The sequence below is a fragment of the Pelophylax lessonae genome (genome assembly GCF_965119305.1).
Source record: "Pelophylax lessonae genome assembly, chromosome: 3".
NCBI lineage: Eukaryota > Metazoa > Chordata > Amphibia > Anura > Ranidae > Pelophylax > Pelophylax lessonae.
Window position 1 is genome coordinate 304,474,439 of NC_138770.1, and position 16,628 is coordinate 304,491,066.

Below are 16,628 nucleotides of genomic sequence, written 5' to 3' on the forward strand. Positions count from 1 at the left end.
TTGGCTTTCTATGTTGGCTGGGGGAGTGGGGCGCTGGGGTCGCGGATGCGGGTGCCTGGGAATGTGCTGTGTTGTGGGGGTTTGGGCGGGACCCGGGAGGGAAGATACGTTGTATATTTGGAAATGTCGGGGGATGTTGTGTGGGGGGCCTGGGGAGCCGGGGGGACTGGATGTCCGTCCCTCCTGGCTGCTGCACGGGGACCTTGAGCGACTGTTTATGTGGCTGTTTCTCTGTGCTGGATGGAGGCCTCGGTCGGGGTTAGCTGACCCTACGGGGCAGTGGGTGTCCCCCTTCCGCCACCTGTGGTTTTGGTTGGTGGCTGAGGGGTACCTCCACCTGGGTTATTCGCCTCTGCTGTGTCCTCTGCTGTGTACACCTGTAAAGCAATGTTATGTTTGAGTTTGCATATTACACTTGCGTCATAATTTCCGTGGCACTGTAGTACCATTACTATGTTTTGAATTGCATTGGCTTGACTGTAACGTTCCAGAGGGGATGGGGTGGGATTGGTCCGGGAGGCTCGTTTACATCCCACCCAGTCTCCGTTTCTCTGTTCTACACCCCCCTCTAGGACTACACCTCGTATCCGGGCTCTCTCCTGTGTGAGAGGTAGGCCCAAGGGGTGTCTCTTTTCTGTTTTGTTTGTTTCCCCTGGTCCTTTCTTTCCTGTGCACCCCTCCCCTCTTTCCCTTTGCGCGGTCCCTGATCGGTGGACACTCTACTGATTGCTCTCTACTGATCCTCCCCCCCATCTCTTTCTCACCTGCTCTCCTTTACCCGTCGGTGCTCTTCCCCCCCTCCTCTGACCCCTCCCCTTACGCCTTACCCTTCTCCCCCCCTCCTTGTTCATTATGGATCCTGTGCGGGTGACCTCCCTTAATGCAAGGGGACTGAACGTGCCTGAGAAACGCCGCATGCTACTTGGGGAGCTGCGGCGCCTCCGTTCTGACGTGGCCTTTATACAAGAGACTCACTTCCGGACGGGAGGCCTTCCCCTCCTACAAAATAGATTCTACCCATGTGTGTACCATGCCTCCAATCCGGAATCCAAGTCCAAAGGGGTCTCTATCTTGATCTCCAACAGACTCCCCTGGACCCTTCTGGAACGTCGGGAGGATCCGGGGGGTAGGTTCCTGTTTCTCAGGGGCCGACTGGGGGATGTTGCGGTGACCCTGGCTACGGTATATGCTCCAAATGTCCACCAGGATGTGTTCCTCCGGAAGGTACTGACGGAGCTTGTCGACTTCGCGAAGGGACGTCTGCTGCTAGGTGGGGATTTTAATCTCCCACTGGACCCGACGTTAGATACCTCCACGGGATCGTCGTCGGTGCCCCGGGGTACGCGCCGACTGGTTCAGTCAGTCCTACATGACCTTCAACTGGTGGACGCGTGGCGGCTCCTGCATGCAGGGGAACGTGATTACACGTGTTTTTCCGCTCCCCATCAGGCCTATTCCAGGATAGACCTGTTTCTGATCCCACACCGCCTCCTCCAGTACGTAGGGGCTGTGGAGATAGGCGCCGTTACCTGGTCCGACCACGCTCCGGTCACGCTGTCTGTCGGCCTCTGCGGAACCCTCCGGGACGCGGATTGGCATTGGAGGTTGAACGAAGGGCTTCTACAGGATGCCGACGTTCTTGCGGACGTCACGCAGCAACTTCAGACTTATTTCCGCTTGAACTCCACGCCGGAGTGTGATCTGGGCGTGTTGTGGGAGGCCCACAAGGCAGTGATCCGAGGGGTGCTTATCCGTCATGGCGCTCGCCTCAAGCGGGAACGGGAGGCTAAATTAGACGCACTCCTACAGGAGGTGGTCTCGCTGGAAGAGCGACACAAACGGAGACCAGATGGGGAGACCGGCCTGAGGTTGACTCATCTGAGGTCACAGGTGGCGGATCTCTTGCGTTTCAGAGCCAAGGCCGCACTGCAGCGCTGTAAGCGGGTTTCCTATGAAGCGGGGGACAAGTGCGGGAAGGTGCTGGCGCGCGCACTTCGGGAGCAGCAAAAGGCCTCCTATGTACCTTTCCTGTTGGACGCCAGAGGTTCTAAAGTCCACCTCCCTAGAGAGATATCTAGGTGCTTTGCTGAATTTTATTCGCGTCTATATGATCTTCCCCAACAACCGACGCATGAGGGCGCCACATTGGCCTATCTTGACTCCGTGGTACTCCCGGGCATCTCCTCCTCGGATCGAGAGGAACTGGAGGCGCCGTTCACGCTGGAGGAACTCACTGTGGTGATCTCCTCTGCGAAGAAAGGTAAAGCCCCCGGGCCGGATGGCTTACCTGTGTCCTACTATCAGACGCTGAAGGAGACCCTTGCCCCCCACTTATTGCGATTCTTCAATGCGGTGGGGACTATCACTGCTTTTCGGGAAGAGGCCCTGGGTGCCCACATCTCTGTGATTCCGAAGGAGGGGAAGGACCCCTCCGCCTGCGGGAGCTACCGCCCGATTTCCCTGTTGAATGCGGACCTGAAGTTTTTTACCAAACTTCTGGCCCTCCGACTTCAGATGCTCTTACCGGCACTGGTGCATCGAGATCAGGTGGGTTTTGTCCCCACCCGCGAAGCCAGGGATAACACCATCAAGGTTATCGATCTTATACACCAGGCTCGCCACACTAATCTCCCCACGGTATTTTTGAGCACGGACGCGGAAAAAGCGTTTGACAGGGTAAATTGGCACTACCTGTTTGCGACGCTCCGCAGGTTTGGCGTGGGAGATCGAATGCTGGCGTGGATTCGGAGTGTATACACCAATCCGAGCGCACATGTGAAGGCGAATGGGGTCCTCTCGGATCAGATCCGCATTCGCAATGGTACCCGTCAGGGGTGCCCCTTGTCGCCTCTCCTCTTCGCGCTTTCCCTGGAACCCTTCCTGAACCGAGTACGGTCGAATGCGAGCATCTCGGGCATCCTTGTGGGGAATGCCACATACAAGGTCTCGGCGTACGCCGATGACCTCCTATTTTCCCTCTCCCAGCCCCTTGTCTCCCTCCCGTGCCTATTGCGGGAGTTTGAGGTGTTCGGATCCGTCTCCAACTTGAAGATCAACCTCTCCAAGTCAGAGATCATGGGGGTGGCCCTCCCACGGCCTCTTCAGGATTTGCTGGCTTCGGACTTCCCATTCAGATGGGCCCAAGGGGGGCTTAGATATCTAGGGACCGTGCTCTCCCCCAATCCGGCCGACCTGTTTCGCCTCAACTTCCCTCCCCTCCTGGTGAGCATCCGGACCCTGTTGGAGAGGTGGACAAAGGGGCTCCACTCCTGGTTCGGCAGGTGTAATATTTTGAAGATGTCGATCCTTCCCAAACTGTTATACCTCTTTCAGGCACTGCCGATATCACTCCCGGGGGGGTTCCTGAAGCAGGTTGAGTCGATCTTCACCGATTTTGTGTGGGCAGGCAGGCGACCGCGTTTGGCTCGCCGCTACCTGGTGCTGCCTAAGCGACACGGTGGTGTGGCGCTTCCGGACCCTAGACGATACTACCAGGCGGCCATGCTCACCCGATGGCTAGACTGGGCGCGTCACGCAGATCTGAAACTGTGGGTTGCCCTGGAGGCCTCCCTATTTCCTATATACTTACCGCGGGCCCCGCTTGTCCTCAGGGGAGTTCCTGCGGAGGCAATGCGTCACCCTACTATAGGGCCCACACTTAAGGCGTGCTCTCTGGCGGCCTCGGATAGAGGCCTCTCGAGGGGTAGAGGCCCGCTCTACCCTTTGCTAGGGAATCCGACGTTTGGGCCTGGTTGTGAGGGCGGCAGGTTCGGCGCCCTGATTAGGGAGGGTATCTTCCAGGTATCACACTTCGTCTCGGGTACGGGCTGGCCGACTCTCTGCCAGCTGACTTCCCTGAGTGGGAGATTTCGGTTGCTCAGGTGGCAGGCCCTGCAGCTTCTTCACTTCCTTGGAGGCCTGGGCGAGCCCTCGACATTTGGGCGAGACCTGACGCCCTTTGAGCAGTTCCTGTCCACACAGGGCCACTTGCCGCATGCCCTCTCGCAGATTTATGCCCTGATCTCGGACCCTCCCGCGGACTTTGCCCTACCGGGTATCCTTAAATGGGAAAGGGAACTGAACCAGACATTCTCTGAATCCCAGAGGCGAAATATGATCCGTTTCTCCCTCAAATCTTCCATCTGCACGAAGATACAGGAATCCAACTACAAGGTCCTTACACACTGGTACTTTACTCCGGCCAGACTGCACCGGTTCTTCCCGGAGGCGTCCGACATGTGCTGGCGTTGCCATCAGGAAGTGGGCACCATGTCCCACGTTTTCTGGTACTGCTCTAGGCTTCGGAACTTCTGGGCCGAAGTGCGTCGTATCTCCCAACTGATGACAGACCGGGCTGTACCCGACGACCCGGCATTCTTCCTGTTGCACTGCACGGGCATGGCTCCTAAACGCTATAAAAGCTCGGTGTTGAGGCATCTTGCCGATGCAGCGAAAGCATGTATCAGCCTCTGCTGGAAGAGCCCCTCTCCCCCGACGATTGCCCTTTGGTTGCAGAGGGTCAAGTGGATAAACGATTTGGAGGACATGGTGCTCACTGCACAGGGCAGAAAGGAACAGTACTCCAAGACTTGGTCCGTCTGGAATGTATTCATATTCTCTGCTGAGGGGATGGCACTTCAGGGACTGACCTCGGGGCAGGAGCTGTGATTGTCAGCGGGGTCGCCCGCGCAGGAGGACACTGATGACACCTGACTGGCCTTCCCCACTTACCCACACCACGATGTGTCTCCCGGTCTCCCGGCATGATGCCGGAGCTTCCCCCACTGCTTTCTTTCCCCCCCACCCTTGTCCCCTACTCACTCCCCCTCCCTTCTTCCTTTTACCCTGGATGTTTGCATTTATCCCTCTATTCTATCGCTCCAGATGTTTAATGGAAACACCTTTGGATGTCTGAGGTCCCGTGTGCGTGAGACTTGTTGCATCCTCCTAGCACATCTTGAGACGATTGCAGTGATTGTCTTGAGCTTAGTTGATTGCACTCTACCGGTCTGGAAAAAACGGGAATGTTTACCTCATATGGATATTTTACGGGTATGCTGTCTTCCCCTATAGATTTTATCTCTGCTGTCATGCACTTTCTGGGATTGCTGTTTACCGATACCGTTTATTGTATCCTGTAGTATTATTCTTTTGTTTGATACTTGTTTTGATCTCTTGTATGACTTATATAAATAAAGAATTTGAAAAAAAAAAAAACATTGGATGGATATAGTCCATGGGGTTCCAGTTGCTCTTGATATTAACCAGGCTGCACCTGCCAGTCACACAAATTGTGTTTGCAGGCTTCGCAATGCTCTTTATCATGTGGACCTTCTGACCTGCCAAATGATTCTGGTTTCAAGTCTTGATTTGGATCATGCATGCTATAAAATTTCTTTTGTATTTTAGTGACCACATTGCTGACAACTCTTTTAATATTTTCATGTGTGATTTTGGGGATTTCGAATACATCAGCAGTGCAGGTTTTACATTCCTGCCTGAAAATCCTCATTTTTACACTTCCTTGTTTGAAGTTTTTATTTTGGTTCATCAGAAATAATATATACACTTTTGATGATTTCCAGTGGTGTCTACACTTTGAGCAATTAAATCTAAATAAAAGAGAGAAAAAAAAAAGCATATGTCAGAGCAAGTTACTGTCACAGAGAAATAAAACTCATACATAACAGACCCCAGTAGGAATCTAAGCTTGTGCCTTATTTTAGGATTTGCTCTAGTTCCCACCAATCAGACTCCCCTTCCCCAGCGGCATGCTGAAGATGAGGACCACTGTGCTCTATTTGAGCATAGAGGTCTGACACACCTGCTGCACAGTCACAGCTACACTATATTACTAAAGTTATTGGGATGCCTGCCATTACACGCAAATTAACTTTAATGGCATCCTAGATGAAGGGGTTCATTTTTACCGTCTGCCTCCATTCCACCTATACCTTGACGTAGGGTCCTGGGAGTGATGCAGTTCAGACACACACTGGATCATGAAAAGCAGAACTCCTTTATTACTCCTTAGGGTTCAACATTGAGTTGGCCCACCCTTTGCAGCTATAACAGCTTCAACTCTTCTGGGAAGGCTGTCCACAAGGTTTAGGAGTGTGTCTATGGGAATGTTTGACTATTCTTCCAGAAGCACATTCGTGAGATCAGGCAATGATTTTGGATAAGAAGGCCTGGCTCGCAGTCTGCGCTTTAATTCATCCCAAAGGAGTTCTGTGGGGTTGAGGTCAGGACTGTGCAGGCCAGTCAAGTTCCTCCACCCCAAACTTGCTCATCCATGTCTTTATGGGCCTTGCTTTGTGCACTGCTGCGCAGTCATGTTGGAATAGGAAGGGGCCATCCCCAAACTGTTCTCACAAAATTGGGAGCAGGAAATTGTCCAAAATGTCTTGGTATGCTAATGCCTTAAGAGTTCCCTTCAATGGAACTAAGGGGCCCAGCCCAACCCCTGAAAAACAACCCCACACCATAACCCCCCCTCTACCAAATGATTTGTACCAGTGCATAAAGCAAGGTCCATAAAGCAAGGTCCATGTATATAGTGTCCTACAATGCTCATCCTTCCTAGTGAATGGAGAGCTGTAGTTTTGTCTGACTGGGTCCGATTGTTTAGTTAAAGTGGAAATTCACTCTCTCAAGCAACATTGACAATTTTTAATCATTATGCTGCTAGCAAGTAAGTAAATAGATAGGTAGGTAGGTAGGTAGGTAGGTAGGTAGGTAGGTAGGTAGGCGGCACAGTGGTGTAGTGGTTAGCACTTTCACCTAGCAGCAAGAGGGTCGCTGGTTCAAATCCCAACCACGACACTACCTGCCTGGAGTTTGCATGTTCTCCCTGTGCCTGCATGGGTTTCCTCCCACACTCCAAAGACATGCTGGTAGGTTAATTGGATCCTGTATAAAATTGGCTGTACTGTATGTGAGTTAGGGACCTTAGATTGTAAGCTCCTTGAGGGCAGGGACTGATGTGAATGTGCAATGTATATGTAAAACACTGCGTAAATTGACAGTGCTATATAAGTACCATAAATAAATAAATTATATTTACTTGTTTTAAACTTTTTTACATTTCTTTAGTTACTTCCTGTAACTAAAGCTATATAAGTACCTGAAATAAATAAATAAAAAAATAAAAAAATTATATTTACTTGTTTTAAACTTTTTTACATTTCTTTAGTTACTTCCTGTAGCTAAAGCTATATAAGTACCTGAAATGAATAAATAAAAAATAAATAAATTATATTTACTTGTTTTAAACTTTTTTACATTTCTTTAGTTACTTCCTGGTTTCCATGCCTGGGCAAACGATGCCATAAATCCCAGGAGTCTTGGGGGGGTTCTCAGCTAAGCACACCCTCCTGCCTGCATGCCTGAGCTAAGGTCAGATGGATTTAAGGTAGTAACTACTACATGAATCATCTGCCCTTAAGATGGACATGGCCATAAATGATAGGGTTGTTTTTCAAAGTGATTTCTCAGCAAAATAAAGCATGGTGACATGGATAGATGAGTGTGTTTGCTTTGAATAATAAACATGAATTAAACAGCATTTCTGGTTTGTGGTGCTCCAAGGCAGTGTAGCTGAATGCTTTGGTAATAAACCATGCTCGATATCTGTTCATACTTTATACTTTACTATAAATGTGCTGCCACAAGCATGCATGCAGTGTATTTACCCGGCAAATGTGTTCTGTGTATAATACAGTCCTCTATCCCCCTTTAGAAGATTTTCATCAATTACGAGTTTCCACTCATCTTTAATATCTGCTTCCATGATCTTATTCACAAATTCTTCTTTCCACACTGCCACACTCATTTTCACTTCTTTCAATGTACTTTCTCTTCCTGGACTAAAAGAGAACATAAGCATTACATTTTCTCCAGATGTGTGTAAAATGTTAAAAAAGGCAGCAGGATTAGTCATCTCCTACCTAGTCAACCTTGGGGATATCTGCCTGTCTGGGACAAACCATCATAAATTAGTTTATTAAAAAAGCCCAAGTCCTACATTTTAAAGAGAGAATACTATATTGGCTGACTTAAATTGATGTCTATTGTATAACTCTTCCAGGGGGGTTACCATAGAAAATGATGTGACTGCTATGGAGCCCAGCAGCATTGGGGACCCAGCACTATTTGGCTTTGTAGTAATTTATTCAAATGGCAATTGTATTTGGCAACTAAATATGGATAAGTATGGATAAGCTGGATGTATATGTAGTGTGAAAACCTCTAAAAATGTGAGAAAAGCAGAATTTTCTATCATTAGGAAGATTGCCATTTAGATGGAAAGTAGAGGCAAAGAATCCCTTAGTTTTGTTATGGGACCCAAGCACGTATATTTATGCCCCTAGTTTCTATTGCTCTTTAGGTAGTGTTTAGGAAAGCTGAATTACAACTAGATACAAAATGTAATACTAATTAAATATCGGGTGAAATAAATAGAGTGAGTGTTTAAGACTAAGGGCCCTTTCACACGGGCGCTCCGTATGTCCGCAAATCATCCTATTTTTTTGCGGATGATTTGCGGACATAATGTAAGTCTATGGCATTGCGGATGTCAGTGGATGACCATCCGCTGGCATTCGATTTTCTTCCTTTCAGTTCTGTTCCGTTTTTTGGAACGGAACAGAACCCTATTTTTCCTCCGTTCAAAAAACGAAAAGGAAGGAAAATCGGATGTCAGCGGTGTCATCCGCTGACATCCGCAATGCCCATAGACTTACATTATGTCCGTATATCATCCGCAAACAGATGGGATTATATGCGGACACACGGAGCGGATGACACAAATGTCATCCGCTCCTTGAAAAAAAAAAAGTCCCGCAGTGGATAAAAACAGCGGAGCGGCAGTGTAAAAGAGCCCTAACACTGCATTACTGGCAGGATCCTCAGGTAAAAATAAAGGAAAACAAAAAAAAAAAAAAAAGAACTAAGGGCTGGTTAACACCACAGATACACAATCCAGATCAGTTCCAAATGTGTTTCTGCATGAGCATTTTTAACATGTTTTTGATGCATTCCAATGCGTTTTTGTATGCATTTCTGGATGCATTCCAAATGTTTTGTTTTCTTCTTTTTTCCTGGTTTTCTTATACTGTACTGGAGTCCGGTGCTAATTTGATACGTTCCAGTTCGTATTTGATGTTTTTTACCGCCTCCCATTTCAGTTCAGTGCAGGAATAAAGCAGCATGTTGTACTTTTTCTGGAAATGCACTGGAACACACTGTATGGGTGTGGACTATGTCATTGGAACCCATATAACCTACCTTCCATGGGTTTTAAAGCAGAAAATAATAGCACTGTGAATTGGCCCTAAAAAAAAAAAAAAAAACAGTGCAGCTTCAAGTGCTGGTAAAGTGTAATGTGTTACATTATTGTTCTTGGTTTTAGATTCAGTGTTGGATTTACTAAAACTGGAGAGTGCAAAATCTGGTGCAGCTCTGTATAGAAACAAATCATCTTCTGGATTGTATTGTCAAAGCTTAAAGTGTTACTAAACCCAGGAGCCTGCATTCACTATATCTGGTCTCCCACAGTACACAAAACATGGAATGCATTTATTTTAGTAAATATAAACTGCTAAATATGTTTTTATCATCAGCAGTATATAGCAGTCTTGTGACTTCTATCAGTGTCTGGTTAAAACTTTTTTCATTCTCCCCTGATTGTCCTATGAGGCTGCAGGACCCCTGACCCTCTGGACAGTGCTGATCACATGCACCCTCCCAAAAAAAAAAAAACTCTCTAGCAATACACGCCAAACTGAGCATTTGCAGCTTGCCCCCTAGTCTCTGTTCTATCAGCAGATTGATTGGGCACTGTGGAAGAAGGGGAGGGGGTGGATTAGAGAAGACAGGATCAAACAGCCTTTTTACACAATGCGGAGGGTTAACCCCTTAGGATCCATAGTGAGTATAACAAGCAAGCATACTGCATATACAGAATGGTTTTACTTTGGTGGGTTAGCTGAACAAGCTGAAGTTCGAAGCTGATTGGCTACCATGCACAGCTGCACTAGATTCCTAGTGCATCAGGTTTAGTAAATCTCCACCACTGTGAATACTTTCAAGTCTGAAGGAAACCTCATCATTTCTAGCATGGCTAGTCAATGCTCTAGTGTATATCAATGACTGAAAGTGGAACTAAAGGATTAACTCTTATTTATCCAACGGTCCTGCGGACCTGCGCCAGGACCGGCTTTTTCTTCTGAGTGCCAGTCTTTGGACCTCTTCAGTGGCCGGGGGGTGATGTTATTCATGCACAGGAGGCCATCAGCCACTCAGAGACCAGCCTAGTGCTGTAAGCTAAATACTGGAGAAGACAGTGAGCAGGCAAGTAAGAGCATTTTATTGCAGAAGAGAGACAATGCGTGTCTTGCCTGCAATAAAACCCTGCCTGCTCACTGTTTCTTACAACGGAACTTCCGCAGTTCCGCTTTAAGAAAAGTTTAGACATAGTTTTCACTCTCTGAGGTATACATAGAAAACGTAAAGGTGCTGTAGTTTTATTTCATGCTATCTTGCTACAGGTAACAGAATGATAAGAGGAGAACATTAAATGATAGAGCTTAACCACTTGCTGACCAGCCGCTGTAGTTTTACTGTGGCAGGTCGGCTCTGTTACGTGAAAGAACGTACCTGTATGTTGCTTTGTGTAGTAGATAGTGGGGGCGTGCGTGCACCCCCCAAAGGCATGCACATGCACGGATTGGCTAGAGGGGGAGCCGATCAGCAGGTCCGGTGGACGAGATATCCGTCAGGCACCCGCGATCGCTCCCCATGGAGACAGAATGTCGGCCTGACGATGTAAACAAGGCAGACCGCTGTTGAACACAAGGATCTTGTGTTCCTCCTATTTAGGAACACAGGTCTCTGTGTTCATTCAGAAGTGAATCCCCCACACAGTTAGAAAGCACCTCCTAAGCACACGTTTAACCCTTTGATCGGCCCCTGGTGTTAACCCCTTCCCTGCCAGTGTCATTAGTACAGTAACAGTGCATATATTTAGCACTGATTACTGTAGTAATGTCACTGGTCCCCTCAAAAGTATCGGTTAAGTGTCCGATCTGTCCGCTGCAATGTTGCAGTCCCACTAGAAATCACTGATCGCCACCATTACTAGTAAAGAAAAATAAATTGCATACAGTAAATCTATCTCCTAGTTTGTTGATGCGATAACTTTTGCGCAAACCAAATAAATATACACTTACTGGGATTTTTTTACCAAATATATGTAGCAGAATTCATATTGGCCTAAATTGATGAAAAAATTGTATTTTTTAATTTTTTTTATTGGGAATGTTTTAAAGCAAAAAGTAAAAATATTGTATTTTTTCAGAATTTTCGCTCTTTTTTTGTTTATAGCACAAAAATAAAAAATGCAGAGGTGATCAAATACCTTAAAAGAAAGCTCTATTTGTGGGGGAAAAAAAGGACATCAATTTTATTTGGGTACAGCGTCACACGACCGTGCAATTGTAAGTTAAAATAACGCAGTGCCGTATCGCAAAAAATGGCCTGGTCATAAGGGGGTAAAATCTTCCGATCTTTAGTTGGTTAAACCTATATTATATAGCAGCAAAGTCAATAACCTGCTGTAGTTTCTCATAGATTATGTGCATACATATCATACTTCATGTAATTGTTACTTCATATGCACTGGGAATAGAAATATAAATAAAAATAAAATAATTCAAAAGCAAAACCACATTTAACAAATTTCGTGACTGTCAAGTTTACATAAATACATATGTAAATGAAATATTTATAATGGCTGTATGCAATAATTACATGAACAGTGCAGGGTTTCTATTACATCACATCAGATATCACTTACCCGTCCGATGGTTAGGAATGGTACACGCACACCAGAAAATCAGCTGTTATATACAGTAGGTTTTAGCATCATCATTCCAGGATCTCCTCCCTCCCTTCTATCATCTGTAGTATGAGTTAGAGAAATGAAACTGTCAGCTTTCAGTTTTCCAATGCTGTAATGTTGTTTGCCAACAGTCAGTGATGTGTGAAAAGGCAATGATGGGAATTTCCTAGCAAAATTCAACCTGCTACTAATCAATAATAGAATTATTGTATACTGTATGTCTGTATAGCTGATGTAGAGACATTAGACAATATGATCCTTCCATGGTAAGCATATATGTGAATAGTTTAGTGTTCTTTTTAAAGTGCTTTACAAATTTTTGACATTATATTATATAAGATCCATAAAAAAAAAAATGTGTGTATAAGCGCATTTTAAGGAATATTATAATTATATAGCGCAACCAATTTATGTAGCACTTAATATACTGTACATTTGCCATAGTCCCCTACCCTCAAGGAACTTACAATCCAAGGCCATATATATTGTATACTTACACATACTAGGCCCGTTTATCTACCAGCATGTCTTTCAAGTGTGAGAGGAAACCCACACAAGCTCAGAACATACAATATATACTCCATGCATATAATGACTTGACCGGGATTCAACCTGGGAAACCCAGTACTGCAAGGCAGAAATACTAATCACTAAGCTTCTGTGCTGCACCTCAATGCTGTAATGATACTAGGATAACAGAGATAAGTGGTATTCAGCTGCTTTGAGACCCATATCTCCTTACTTTCTAAAATGGGAATTAGGGACACCTATTAGCAAAAGTATGTAGGCAAAGGACCCCCCCACACACACACACACTTCAACCACTTGGCGACCACCCACCGCAGATGGCCGCTCCTGGGTGAAGCAATATAGTACTACGTCGATCAGGAGACTCTAGGGGGTGAGCGCGCACCACCAGCGGCGCGCTCCCGCCCCCACTCGTCAGCTGGGGAGCCAGTGCGTGTTACTTGCGATCTCCCGCAGCTGACAGAGAAGGACAGACGGCTGATGTAAACACAGCCATCTGTCATTCTCCCTTAGATGATCACAGAGGCTATGTGATCCTGATACAGTTGGGATCGAAAGTTTGGGCACCCCAAGTAAAAATATGTATTAATGTGCATAAAGAAGCCAAGGAAAGATGGAAAAATCTCCAAAAGGCATCAAATTACAGATTAGACATTCTTATAATATGTCACCAAAAGTTAGATTTTATTTCCATAATTGACACTTTCAAAATTACAGAAAACAAAAAAATGGCGTCTGCAAAAGTTTGGGCACCCTGCAGAATTTATAGCATGCACTGCCCCCTTTGCAAGGCTGAGACCTGCCAGTGTCATGGATTGTTCTCAATTAAGGATGATCGAACGGTTCGGGTCCACCATCGGTTCGGCCCGAACATTGGGTGTTCGAGGTTCGGCCGAATTTAGAACTTTTTGCCCAAAAAGTTCGGAATTCGGCAACCAGAACCGACCAAAATGCAATGCTTCAGGAAATGGGCTTTAAAAGCCCGTGATTGGACCAGAACCATTAGCAAAAGCCAATTGAGGGGGCAGGAGAATGCTAGGAATGTGATTGGAGTGACTAGGGGGTCCCTAGACCAATCATTAGTGAATACGCCCCCCAGTATATAAGATCGCCCCCACCAAATTCCTAGCATTCTTGTACGGGACATGGAAGAGAGTGGAATGCTGTTCTGTTCTAATGTGTTACAAAGTGTCATTTAGCTATTTTTAGTGTGAGGAAAGGGATATCTAGTGTAGTTAGAGTGCTCCTTTACACTTAAGTTAGCTTCAAAAATTTAGTTTCTATAGGGAAAGTGTTAAGTGTAAAGGGACCGTAGTGTAGTGTAGGGTTAACTGACAGTGACTGCTATGGAAGGGTGACAAAACCCTTCCATAGCAGTCACTGTCTATATACATAGACAGTGACTGTCTATATATGGAAGGGTGACAAAACCCTTCCATAGCAGTCATATGTCTATATACATATAATTATGTGTGTATATATACCACTATACACAAGTTCAGATGTTTTGCCTGCCTCAAAAGAACCCCAAAAAATGCCAAAAAAAAACCGCTAGCGTCAAAAAAAAATGCCCAGGTGTGTTTTTGCTGGCATTTTTTGGGGGTTTTTGGAGGCAGGCAAAACATCAGAACTTGTGCACAGTACCACTATACACAAGTTCAGATGTTTTTCCTGACTGCAAAGAACCCAAAAAAATGCCTGCTATTAAACCGGCAAGGTGTGAAAACCGAGAAGAGAAGCCAACCCCCTGAGCTGAAAGTGTTCTAATACAAACAATCTTTTTTTTTTCTGGTTCTGGACATGCTACAGAGCTGAAACTTCACATGTACACCTTTTAGACCCCCCAGATATGAAATCCAAAGTAAAAATAAAAAAATCTCTTTTTTTTTTTTTTTTTTAATTTTTCAATAATTGGCTTTTTTATCAAAAATGACAATTTTTAAGAACTTTTTTGTGTGATTTTGTGTCTGGGGGTCTAAAAGGTGTACCTGTGAAGTTTCAGCTCTGTAGCATGTCCAGAACCAGAACAAAAAGATCAGATAGGTGTAAAAGGAGGGTCCCACATCCCTGTTCTACTGAAAAATTATCTTTTCTTTTTTCATGGTTCTGGACATGCTACAGAGCTGAAACGTCACATGTACACTTTTTAGACCCCCTAGATACTAAATCCAAAGTCAAAACCAAAAAAATCTCTCTTTTTTTTTTTAATAATTGACTTTTTTATCAAAAATGACAATTTTTAAGAACTTTTTTTTGTGTGATTAATAGTTAATGGGGCATGACCCAGAACCCTAGGGACTTTTTAGGGGCATTTATTGGGTTTTAGGGCTTAAAAATTGTGTTTTTTGATTACTGAAGTTCGGGTTCCATTGATTTCAATGGGGTTCTGAAATCCGGGCCGAACTTTCGGGAAGTTCGGATGTTCTGGCCGAACCGAACTTTTCAAAAGTTCGATCATCCCTATTCTCAATCATCGTCTGGGAAGACCAGGTGATGTCAATCTCAAAGGTTTTAAATGCCCAGACTCATCTGACCTTGCCCCAACAATCAGCACCATGGGATCTTCTAAGCAGTTGTCTAGAAAACTGAAACTGAAAATAGTTGACGCTCACAAAGCTGGAGAAGGCTATAAGAAAATAGCAAAGAGTTTTCAGATGTTAATATCCTCTGTTCGGAATGTAATTAAGAAATGGCATTCATCGGGTAAAGTGGAAGTTAAAGCAAGATCTGGAAGACCAAGAAAAATATCAGACAGAACAGCTCGTAGGATTGTGAGAAAAACAATTCAAAACCCACGTTTGACTGCACGATCCCTCCAGAAAGATCTGGCAGACACTGGAGTTGTGGTACACTATTCTACTATAAAGAGATACTTGTACAAATATGGTCTACATGGAAGAGTCATCAGAAGAAAACTTCTTCTATGTCCTCACCACAAAAATCAGCGTTTGAACTTTGCAAAAGAACATATAGACAAGCCTGATGCATATTGGAAACAAGTTCTGTGGACCGATGAGGTTAAAATTGAACTTTTTGGCCGGAATGAGCAAAGGTACGTTTGGAGAAGAAGGGGCACAGAATTTAATGAAAATAACCTCTGTCCAACTGTTAAGCATGGGGGTAGATCAATCATGCTTTGGGGTTGTATTGCAGCCAGTGGCACAGGGAACATCTCACGAGTAGAAGGAAAAATGGATTCAATAAAATTTCAGCAAATTTTGGATGGTAACTTGATGCCATCTGTGAAAAAGCAGAAGTTAAAGAGAGGATGGCTTCTACAAATGGATAATGATCCTAAGCACACCTCGAAATCCACGGGGGATTACATCAAGAGGCGTAGACTGAACGTTTTGCCATGGCCTTCACAATCTCCTGACCTCAACATAATTGAAAATCTATGGATAGACCTTAAAAGAGCAGTGCGTGACAGACAGCCCAGAAATCTCAAAGAACTGGAAGACTTTTGTAAGGAAGAATGGGCAAAGATACCTCAAACAAGAATTGAAAGACTCGTGGCTGGCTACAAAAAGCGTTTACAAGCTGTGATACTTGCCAAAGGGGGCAGTACAAGATATTTACTCTGTAGGGTGCCCAAACTTTAGCAGACACCATTTTTTTGTTTTCTGTTATTTTGAAAGTGTAAATGATGGAAATAAAATCTAACTTTTGTTGACATATTATAAGAATGTCTAATCTGTAATTTGATGCCTTTTGGAGATTTTTCCATCTTTCCTTGGCTTCTTTATGCACATTAATACAAATTTTTACCTGGGGTGCCCAAACTTTCGATCCCCACTGTATATAGGATCTCATGTCTCTGTGATGATCTCACAAGCCACGCCCCTCTACAGTTAGAATCATGCCCCTAGGGTCACATTTAACCCCTTGATCACCAGTACAGTTAACCCCTTCTCTGCCAATGTCATTTTTACAGTAACAGTGCATATCTTTAGCCCTGATTGCTGTAGTAAGATCACTGGTACCCCCAAAAGTGTAAAAAATGTCAGTTAGGGGTCCGATCTGTCCACCGCAATGTTGCAGTCCCGCAAAAAATCGCAGATCGCTGCCATTACTAGTAAAAAAAAAACAAATTAAATTACATAAATCTTTCCCAAAGTTAGTAAACGCAATAACTTTTGCGCAAACCAATCAAAATACGCCAACCACCTTTGAAAACGTCATCTGTGACGAAACGTCG

General features: G+C 45.1%; 1 protein-coding gene across 1 annotated transcript; it reads right to left on the reverse strand.

Annotated features, from left to right (window-relative positions):
- Nucleotides 1-5,230: 5,230 nt before the first annotated feature.
- Nucleotides 5,231-7,856, reverse strand: LOC309551771 (receptor-transporting protein 3-like). The gene is made up of 2 exons (XM_082252463.1): nucleotides 7,695-7,856; nucleotides 5,231-5,612 (listed from the first exon to the last, which is right to left on the reverse strand). The coding sequence occupies exons 1-2, from the start codon at nucleotides 7,832-7,834 to the stop codon at nucleotides 5,261-5,263; spliced, it is 492 nt and encodes a 163-aa protein (XP_082108589.1). The 5' UTR covers nucleotides 7,835-7,856; the 3' UTR covers nucleotides 5,231-5,260.
- Nucleotides 7,857-16,628: the final 8,772 nt, after the last annotated feature.

Bases quoted from the DNA above. Each gene is read 5' to 3' on its own strand.
- LOC309551771 (XM_082252463.1), bottom strand. From the start codon at position 7,834: ATGAGTGTGGCAGTGTGGAAAGAAGAATTTGTGAATAAGATCATGGAA. The intron at 5,613-7,694 runs GTAAATACACTG...TCTTTTATTTAG, and splicing joins ACACAGAACACATTTGCCGG to ATTTAATTGCTCAAAGTGTA.